The sequence below is a fragment of the Anas platyrhynchos genome, chromosome 22 (assembly GCF_047663525.1).
Source record: "Anas platyrhynchos isolate ZD024472 breed Pekin duck chromosome 22, IASCAAS_PekinDuck_T2T, whole genome shotgun sequence".
In the NCBI taxonomy this organism is placed as follows: domain Eukaryota; kingdom Metazoa; phylum Chordata; class Aves; order Anseriformes; family Anatidae; genus Anas; species Anas platyrhynchos.
The window spans coordinates 4,611,484-4,621,851 of NC_092608.1; the positions used below are offsets into that span (position 1 = coordinate 4,611,484).

Here is a 10,368-nt window from a genome sequence, read left to right on the forward strand (position 1 = left end):
AAGGATCTATGGCTGTTAGGGGACAGTTGGGACCTAATAGATGAAGACAAGCCTCTGCAGGGGCAGAATAATGTAGATTTCATGGCTGTGTACAGGGTCAGGGAGCTGCCTTGCTTCCTGTAGTAGCTTCTCCCTTTCTTTTACTCTCTTTCCATAGTTCTTTCATACTAACTCTGCCCCATTTCCTTTTTTCTACAGATCCCTCTTTCTCCAGATCTCTGATTTTCCCTCTGCAACTCTAACCCTCCTAACACCAGGGTTCACCAGGTTTTATAACAACTCTCATTCCCTCTCTTATGCTTCCTCTGTCCTTTTCAGGGCCTTTCCCCTTTTCCCCCAACTTCTGCATTTCTTATCTTGTTGATGGAGCTCAAAATATTGTTCAACATCAGTGTGTTCACATTTGAGAACAGGAAATCTGAAGTCTGAATCTGACATCTATATGTCATTGATGTTTCTCTGGAGTGAGAGCCGTCCCAGGAAACCTTAAACAGAGTCAGGAACTGTTTTTCAGCACCCCCAAAAATATACCCACAGGTCTTGCATCTTCTCTTCAGCAGCTTCTTTTAATACCTAGATTAGGAAGAATTTCTTTTCTCAGCCAGGTTTGTGGATAAATAATCTATGGCTCTGTGATAAAGATGGGGTTTGGGTGGTGGACTTTGAGGAAGATTAGAGAGACTGCTTTGCATATCCCTGTTTTGTAAAAAAAGTTTATGTCCTCCATGCAGAAATACCTGCTCCCTCTCATCATGGGAGGCAAAGAAGATAGGAAACAACTTCAGAGGATTGAGTCAAACATTGCCGAGATGAGTGGCAGTGTGACACAGACAGGTAAAGATTAATGACTCCATCAATTCACCCCTCAAAGCCCTTCTCCCTGCATCCTCCATTCTGCCAAGACCCCCACCCTCTTCTTTCCCTCCATCTCCACTTTATGTGGTGACTTCATTTATCTGCTCTGAGAATCTGTTCACATTTGCAAATGAAGCCGCCGTCATTTCGGTTTAATTTGAAATTGCTTGTTTACTGTCGGCGCGGCCTCAATTAATTATGTTTTTACGGAAAGGCTCCCAACCTCAGAATATTAATAAGGGGAATAAAATGACAGCCTTTCGGAGGGCTGTAAAGTTCATTTTTAATTTCTGCTTCTCTGATGTTTTCAGGGGCTTTTTTGTGGTGTTTTCCCCCCACCTTCCATCTGAAAATCCAAGGCAGGGTCAGGAAAGTCTGTAATTACTGTGCCTCCCTGACCTTAGCCACCTTCTCTGTTATTGACTCTATAGGGTGCTTGTTCATTACCCGATGCCCTAATGATGGTCTGGATTAGCTGTTACCTGTCACACCAATAGAGCTTTTATTTTATTTTATCAGCTTGTTTACTGCCTGGAAGCTTTGGATAAAGTACCAAAGTAGAAAAAGTTCTCCTGCAGATGGAATTGAAGTCCAACAGTTGATCTTCAGTGTTTGCTGGGGTGGAGGAGGGAAATACTGGGTTTTCTTTCGAAATACAAGAGAAGATGCACGAAGTATATGGTGGGATGGAAAAAAGCTGATTTTCAGCAGTGTTTGTAAACGTGTTGGGGGTGAAGGAGCTGGTGAGTCCAGGGCAGGAGGCTGCTAATTACACTTTTTAGTGGAGGGCAAGAAGACAAGCATCTTTCATTTCTCATGATACCCTAAGGTCAGCCCTGAGACCAGCCTCTTTCCAGGTTGGAGCTAGCCCCAGAGTTTGCCTGTGTGAGGCCCAAGGTAGATAAATGATACAAACATTGTATAAGTTCAGGGAGATGTACAAATCATAAACCAATATAATTAGAAGGGAGAGGTTTTGGACGGATATACTGTGCTCTATAGACATCTATACAATGGAAAGATAAACTAGAAATACTGGAGGTTAGATGCAGTGCAGGTAGATTACCCGTAGTGCAGATAAATCATATGGATTAAAGCGAGCAGGCGGGCGTAGATAAATTAGATATAGTAGGAATAGAGGCATCTTTGTAGCTAGACAGCAGAAAGGACGTGTGTGCATGTATCTCAGTTTAACACTCTCCTGCTTTTTCCCTCACAGTGACTCAGTTACAGAAGACTTTAGCAGCTGTCCAGGAATCGCTAATCCAGCAACAACAGAAAATCCAGGAGCTCACCCAAGAACTGGCTGCTTCTAAGGTATCAAACTCCAGCTCCTCACCTTCAGAACATCACCATCTGTAGAAGATGCATGTCTTCCTTTGTGTCCACATGAAAAGCACTTTATTAGGTTCACAGTCCAGCCTTCATCTCTGTCATGTCCCCCACCAGTTTCTCTGCATTTGACATTTCCATAGGCTGGCTGTTTAAAGCACTGGATGTTAATTGGGTACCCAGTGACATATCTGACTTCTAAGAGGGCTTTATTATATGGCTTTGTGTGCAGCATTTGTGTCTGAGGCCTTAGACCTGTTCTCAGCTCTGTAACTTCTGAGATGCAATTGAAATGAAATAATTGTCCTGTTAGTCCAGTGACCAAAAGAGGTGTAAAGGCCAGATGTGCGTTTTTTTTCTTTCTGAAAATATGTAATTTTACATGTTTATATATCTCCTTTGTATTTTGATTCAAAACAATGGCTTAACTCCTGTTCAGGTACTTTTTGTTTCTGAAGTACTTGGCAGCTAAGCATTCTGTCAATCAGTAGGTGTTAGTTACATGTGGGATGGGATGGATTTGAACCAGTCACAAAGAGATGATGTCTTCCTTTCACTCACAAATTTGGAATTATTCAGGTTCCAGACATCTTTCAGTACTCTTAGTACAGGGAGAGAATTTTCTTTCTACTGTTAAATCCCCTACACATACCTTGTGATCTACCTGCAGCATGAGAAGTTGTCTTCTCCCCATACCTATACTTCAATCTCATAGAAACCCTTTGATGGTGTGTAACTGGTGGGCCACAGCTGACTCTGTGGTGTGCACACTGTACAGTAGGAATCCCTCAGTGGCACAGCTGTAAACCCAACCATGAAAGCCAGTTTATGGTCACAACACTCCACTTCAATTTTCCTTGGGAACTGTGGCCTGTCGGTGGCCTGGAGCCAGTCCGGAAATTGGAAAACTGTTTTCAGGTCGTAAGTGTTAAGATTAAGGCCACATGTTGAGCTTTAAGAAGGGAAAAGGGCATAAGAGTCTTGGTGGTTTAGAGAGTCTTAAAGTTTTTCCTCCCCCCTCTCCACCCCCTGCACTGAAATGGTAGCACACATTGTTATGATATCTAAACCTCATGTGTACAAAGAAAAACTTGGGCAACCCCACAAACCAAAGAATAAAAGCTGTGTTTTCTCAGCTGTAATGTAAGTTTTTATATCTGCTTTTCAAACTCCTACTGGCATGCTGTAAAAAATTAAAAAGAGGGACTTTAAGTAATTAAAAAACGTACATAAAAATTCAAGGCTTGAATTTTCTACAACTGTTTTTTAAAGAGACTGGCTAAAAAGCCCCAGATGTCAGATTTTATTTCTAAATCCTAGGCATCTGGCACCATATGTGTTTTGGAAATTTGAGTCCTTTGCAGGCCAGTGAGTGGAAATCACTCCCTTGTTAATGTGCTGCTGTAGCTTTCAAGGTCTTGGAGAGCCAGAACAGTGGCTCCTGGATTCTTGCTGTCTGAGGGCTGGGAGTGTGAATCCCAGGGGAACGCATCTGTGTATATCACAGCTACTACAGGCTGAGCCTCTCCCAGCTCACTGGGTTCACAGCCCAGAAGTCACTGTGAGGAGTGCTGGCTCTGAAGGTGTTCAGGGCTGTTCAGCACTAGCTGAAGTCTGGTTGAGGAGTGAGTAGGAGCAACCAATCCTGGCTACGTCTAGGAGGAGCTGGCAAGGAGGAGTTTTTTGTTATTCCAGTCCTGGCTTCCTTCATCGGGGAATTTACTAAGAGTATCTCTGGAGAGATGCTCGTGAATGGATTCATTTGTAACGGCTTGTAGCAGAAATTACTATGGGAAGTGCTAGATGTGAGTGTTTTTTGGTCCCACACTCAGCCCATTGCTACAGGAGCTGCTGCAGTGGTAGGATGGGGTAACCATACCGTGATCTCTGTTTCAGAGTGCTGTTCCCATTTCTCAAGTTCCCAGAAGGGTTAAAAGAAAAATTGCCAAAAGTATTATCTGCAGCATGTTCTCTTCAGTTGTTACCTTACTCTAATTTCTGCCTGATATCCCATAGCAATTCTGATGCAGTGCTGACAGCAGCTGTACCAGGCTTCCAAGAGTTACTTATCTTTCCCCACCAAATTGCATTCATTGCTTTGAAATATCCGAGAGACAGTGCCTAGTCCAGCTGCTTCCTGGAGATACAATCTGGTAACTCAAGCATAGTTCTAATTGTTCAGATCTAGTGGGGAAAGTTTTTGGAGCTTTCAAGCATCACTTTATCAGTCCACCTCTAAACACCACAGAACGCAGATAGTCGACTTAATTTCATGATTTAGGAGAAATGAGTGAGTGGTTTTAAACCAGTTGCTGCTATTTGAGTTGCTAATATTTGAATCTGTTGCCTCAGCTAATTGCAGGCACAGGAGAGAGTAAAGGACCTGATTCAGTGCAACTCCCACTGCCTTTCAGGATCCTAGTTCTTATCTAAAAATCATTCCATAGGTCAAATAATTTGGTTTATGTCTTTGTGTATTCTTCTCTGTTTGACATACTGGAGGAAAACATGCTGTGCAGAGCTTGCTTTGTCTGAATTCTCACAAGTGCTGGCTGCTTTCTAAAGGAAAAAGAAAGGTCCCCTTGAGATGCTTCAGCAATGGTTGTTGGAAACAAGATTAATTAGTCCTCTAACCTGAAAGCAAATATTTGAATTGTCTGAGCACCTTGAAACAATTTTTATTTCTGGTTATTGTGGGGATCCATCCAGGTCCGCCTTCATTGTGGAATTTGGTTTGCTCAGATCTGAGATTTTAAGTGATAGAGCTTATGTATGTTAGCCCCAGCTTGAGATTCCCAGATGGGAGGAGAGGTAAGATGAGATAGAAAAATTGACATTTGTGAGCTATCTCCCAGTTCATGCTTTGATCTTTACACCTTCTTTTCCATGTTATAGGCAACAACTTCTACCAACTGGATTCTGGAGTCACAGAATATTAATGAACTGAAATCTGAGATCTACTCATTAAAAGGACTCCTCCTGAACCGGTATGGACAGAATATGCTGATGGAAGATGGTTGTGTGGGGAAGGGTTGCTTTCTGGGATTCTCTTAGTCATAGAGAGGAAAGACATTTCCAACAGGAACTAGCTCTATATCCTGTTATTGCTATTTTAATAATACCACTTTGCACTCTGCTACACTTTCTATTTGCAGGTCTCAGAATGTTTTTCAAATTTGCCTTAAATCACAGAGCGCTTTGGGCAATTAATAATTAATAAGATTTTTCCCTTTTGTTTGCAATAGAGGAATTCTCTGCCTTTCACCACAGGGAGGATGCCTCTCACCTAGTTCGTGCTGTTGGCTACACGTGAGCTGCCCTCCTCCATTCTGTTATGGAGAGAGAACCACTGGTGGATACGGTTCCTCTGCCCCATTCATGGTTAGGGCACAACCAGGATAAATTGCACTTTAGCAGAGCCTTTTTCTCTCCATTGGCTAGCTCAGATGTAGACATCTTACACTGTACAAGTCTGAAATGAGGTGAGAGAAATCTCAGCCTGTGGGACAGTCCTAAGGATCTCAGTTTTTGAGGAAATCCTTTGTTTTCTAAAACCAGTACTTAAGAGTTTATTAAGCGTTTCAGTTTTTGATCCTTTCACTCCGATCTGACTCCCTTAACCTCCTTCCACATGCAACTAAGTCTTCTCAAATCATCTTTTTCCTCAGAGATGGACTTCAAAGACTGATCTCTGATTGGACTAGACATACTCTGAATCTCAGCAAGAATGCTTTTCAGAAGTCTGAAGAGTGTATTGGCTTTAATAGTCTTTTAAATTCTTGCCACACCTCCTGTTCCCACCAGCAGTCACAGCAGAAAGCTGTGGAGGACTGGGGACACATACTAAGTTACTGTCTGTTAAGTTGGGTCACAGTGGCACCACTGCTGGGAGAGAGCACTAGTTAATGACATCTCTTCAGCAACAGGAAGGTTGCCCAGAGATTACAGACCCGGTCTTCTTTCTTAGGCCTCTGCTTGTCAGGCTGGATGAATAGGAAGCAAAGACGCTTACCTGTCCCTTGGTCTGCCTGTCAAGAAGGGTTCCCTCTTTGATTTATACATTTGGCACAAAGTCTTTCTGCCATCTGCTGATGGCCACCAGCAGAGGAGAAGTGGCTTTCCAGAATGGGCAAGGGTGAGGGCTGTCTGCCATTAGGGAAAAATCACTTTTATGCAACTGGGGTGTAGGTACTTTAGGGAAAGCAAACTTTGCTGTTGGTTTTTTAACAAAAAGGCTAATGTTTCTGCGTGAGGAGGCAGCAGCAACACTGGAGCCAAGAAAGTCTCCAGACTGAATTTGCTGATTGCATTTATGATACTGGTTTGAATAATGCAGGCATTAGCTTATTGCACTCACAGGAGATGGAGGTTAGATCAGCAGAGTTCTTCCATGACTAGTGGTGGCAGTGGGAAGAGGAAGGTGAGTGCAACTGCTGTTCCTAGGTCAGTCTGTGGAAATGGACCCTGTTGTGTTCAAGGACTCCCTGTAGGAGAACAGACAGCTTTGGTCTGCTCTGCTCTCGCCCATGGCACTGCCAGTTCACCTGAGTGCCATGAGAACGCCCTGTCACAGATCATCCTTTTCAGAGGGGGATCTGATATCTCTTCATACTCCCACTTTCCATGTTACAAAAGCAAGGACACATAGGGAGCATCACAGCAGACACGCCTTTTTGCTGTACTCTTCATTATGGATCACTTTCTGAGAGTACCAGGGCTCCCCATTGCACTTACATTTGTCATGTTTAGTATTTACATTCTCATTTCAGAGCTGGGATTAGCTTGGCACTATCAAATCCTTAAAGCCCACCTGGAGAGGACTCACTGAGGACAGAGCAGCTAGCTTCTCAGCTGGTGCAAGCCAGTACATCTCCATTCAAATCAGAGAAGCTGAACCAGTTTGCAACAGCCAGGATCTGGCCCAAACATGTAAAGTGCATGCTGGGACTAGGAGATAGGCTCTGGATTGTAATGAGCCAGCGTGCAATAGCTGTGTATCACAGCGGAGGCAAGAGCCAGGTGGTGAAATTTCTTGGCTCAGGTACCAGGAGCTGATGTCTCTGACTTCTTGCTCCAGTGGGAATTTTCCTTACCAATTAATTAGTGATTGTTTTAAAAGGGACACTCATGTCTTTCCAGAGGCAGCATTCCTGAGTGCTAACTTACTCTGTGAAATTGGCCGAACCAGATCATTTTAGTACTTCAGATTACTGGTGTGTAGCCTCAATTACTGGGTAAAACACTTTGAGCTTCTGCCTGAAGAAGTGGCCTTGTTCTTGTTCACTTGTGACAAAGGAGACTTGAAGTTTCAGTCCTGCTTTACGTGATTTCCCCATTACAAATACCATTCTCTCCAATGATAACCCCTCAGTGTTTTTAATAAAAGCCCCTTTCTCTCCTTTTCTTCCTCCCTTTCTCTCCCCCAAGGAGGCAATTCCCTCCCTCCCCTTCGGCTCCTAAGATCCCGTCGTGGCAGATCCCAGTGAAGCCAAGCTCGCCCTCCAACCCTGCTGTTGCCAACCACAACAGCAGCAGCGACATCTCACCCGTCAGCAACGAGTCCACCACCTCCTCACCGGTCAAGGAGAACCACAGCCCGGAGGGTTCCAAGGTCAGCTGCCATCTGCTGAGCGCCGAGGAAGGCAACAAGGCGGTGATCGATGTCAAGAGCCAAGTGCGGATGGAGGTGCAAGGCGAGGAGGAGAAAAGGGAAAACAAAAGGAATGAAGAGGAGGAAGAGGATGATGAGGATGATGATGTGAGCCACGTGGATGAGGAGGAATGTCTGGGTGTCCAGACTGAGGACCGGAGAGGAGGGGATGGGCAGATTAATGAGCAAGTGGAAAAGCTACGAAGACCTGAGGGGGCCAGCAATGAGAACGAGATTGACTAAAGCACCCTGGCTTTTGCTGATGCTGCTGTACATCTTCCCTAGCCTCCTGCACTGTCCCCGGTGCCTCTCCCATTTTGTGGAGTGCCACCATCCCTTCCAGTGATTCTTCCATGATTGACCTTGAGTAGGGTCATGATTGCCCGGTGAATAAGGTGGGCCCTGTTTCACCACAAGGCTGTGCAGCGTTGCAGTGGCTTCTTCTCCCCTCCCAGACCTACCTTCTCCCCATGAGCTGGGGTCACTGCCTAGGCTGGAAGACCAGTCGCCTTACCATGCCCCACAACTACATAAGTCCCCTTACTAAAACTCTCAGCATCTCTCCTGAAGTGGTCAGCCTCTTTGCTGCATCCTAGAGTCCTTCCATTCAGTTTCAGAAACTTTTCTGTGCCGAGCTCTTTGATTTCACAAGTCTTCAATCCCCACATAATCCCCTAGGCAATTCTCACTGTTTCCCCAAATACCTGTTTTATTTCTCAAACTAATTGGTATTCTGTCACCAAAAAAGAACGGTTTAATCCTGAATTCCTCACCAGATCTCAGTCTCAGCCACCTTCTTCCAAGCCTTACGTCAAGTCTCAAATTCCTGAAACTACCTAGCATTTGAAAACACTAAATTTCTTGTGGGGTCCAAAGAACACTATTTCCACCCCACACACTCCCTTCCACTCTTCAAACTGGCCTCTTGCTTGGGACCAAGTCCAGGTTTCATGGCCACAGTAAAATGCATGAGAACAGGTGGCTTTGTTACTGATTGCTCCCCAGTAAAAGAAGGCTTTAAAAGATGACCCCACTCATCCCAATTACTACACTTCTTCCTCCAAAGAGAAGGAGCTCGCATCAGTTTTTGACATCTTACATTTTATTTATAGCTGCCCTGAATGAGATGATATCAGATGCTGAAATAATTGGTTAATTTTGAATTGTTGCAATGGTTCTTAGCTTGTTTTTCTCCCTAAATGAGGAGAAAACCTGTATTAAATGATCAGTTGAGACCTGCACCTACCCAGTGACAGGCACCTGCTTTAGCAAGGCAGTCTTTACAGAAGAGAAAACAATTCCAGCTCTGAGGTACACCGCTGGCCCTTCTTGCCCAGTCCAGCCTTTTTTTTTTGCCCCATTGGGGCTATATACAAATTAAAACAGTGAACTTTAAAACCTCTCATTTGCAGCATTGTGTTCTCGGCTGTTAAAATGGTGGTGTCCAATTATATTATTCACTGCATCAGAGCCTCTTAGCGGAGCAATTCTTGTAACAACTGAGTCTCACTGTCCTCACCAAGCAAGCGTGCTCGTCTGTGTGATCATGTATAGATTCCAAATATAAAATACGATTGTATATAATTGTAATAAATATGAGTTACCACTATTTAACACCAGGCTGTTACTGGATTACTGTGGCTCTTTTTTGAGGGGAGAAATATGGAGAAATAATTTGTGCAGGGTGGTAAAGGGAGGGAAAAGGGGAGGTTACAGAAATTCAGTCTGTATAAAATGTTTTCTGATGGATGTTTGTGGTTGGCTTGCTTTCTAGCTGCTCCAGTCCTAGGTTATGTCAGCAGGAGGCAGTGTAGAGAATGGTGGAAGTGCATTATAAAGTACAGCACAAATAGCTCCAACACCACCGTAATTCTAGGTTGCCTCCGTTGTTGCAGAGGGTGAGATGATGGATGGATCACTGGTGAGTAAAACGCAGCTCCTCTGGTCCCCGTCCTCCCAGCAGGAGGCTCTGCAGGGTGCAGAATGCGGCGCAGCGCTCCCTTCCACCCTGGCAGCAGGAGGTGCTGAAGGCAGCGTGTGAGATATCCCATGGCCCCGAGGCTTATCTGCGGGCAGGGAATGCTGTGCCGGGTCCCATGACTGGTCTCTAACCCTGCCATGTCGGCACAGAAGCCATTGAAAGAAGTGGTGTACAGCAGCTCGTCACTACTGCAGCCCCATCGTTGCTCAACAGAAGTGTTTGGCTCCCTCCTTAAAAATGAGGGATTTACTTGAATCCTGAGTATTTGGGTGTCTGGTGCAGAGTGACATTTTCCTGCTCAGGGGGAGTGAAAGGGACCTTCATATTACTGTATTTAGACCTGCTGCTGAATGTGATGATTTCTCATTCCTTAAATGGACGAATATCTTCCCCAGGAGTGAGTGAGTGTGTGTGTGTGTCTCCCGCTCCCTCTCCGTCTCTCTCTCCGCTGTTTAACGTTCACAAAGAACGTCACGTTTAGCTAAAACAGGGCAAATTTGAAAGTGTTTAAAAGGACAGGCTTTTATTAAGGGATGGCACTTTTCATTTC

The 10,368-nt window shown here is 44.6% G+C and overlaps 1 protein-coding gene across 2 annotated transcripts in view; it reads left to right on the top strand.

The window, feature by feature from the left end:
• Positions 1 to 9,456, top strand: part of PEX14 (peroxisomal biogenesis factor 14) — a 77,465-nt gene extending 68,009 nt beyond the window's left edge. For both annotated transcript variants that reach the window (XM_038166762.2, XM_038166761.2), the window contains 4 exons: positions 732 to 834; positions 2,075 to 2,172; positions 5,083 to 5,174; positions 7,615 to 9,456. In XM_038166762.2, coding sequence (XP_038022690.1) covers positions 732 to 834; positions 2,075 to 2,172; positions 5,083 to 5,174; positions 7,615 to 8,080 — 759 coding nt within the window. In that variant the 3' untranslated portion in view covers positions 8,081 to 9,456. The remainder of the gene's footprint in view (positions 1 to 731; positions 835 to 2,074; positions 2,173 to 5,082; positions 5,175 to 7,614) is intronic.
• Positions 9,457 to 10,368: the final 912 nt, after the last annotated feature.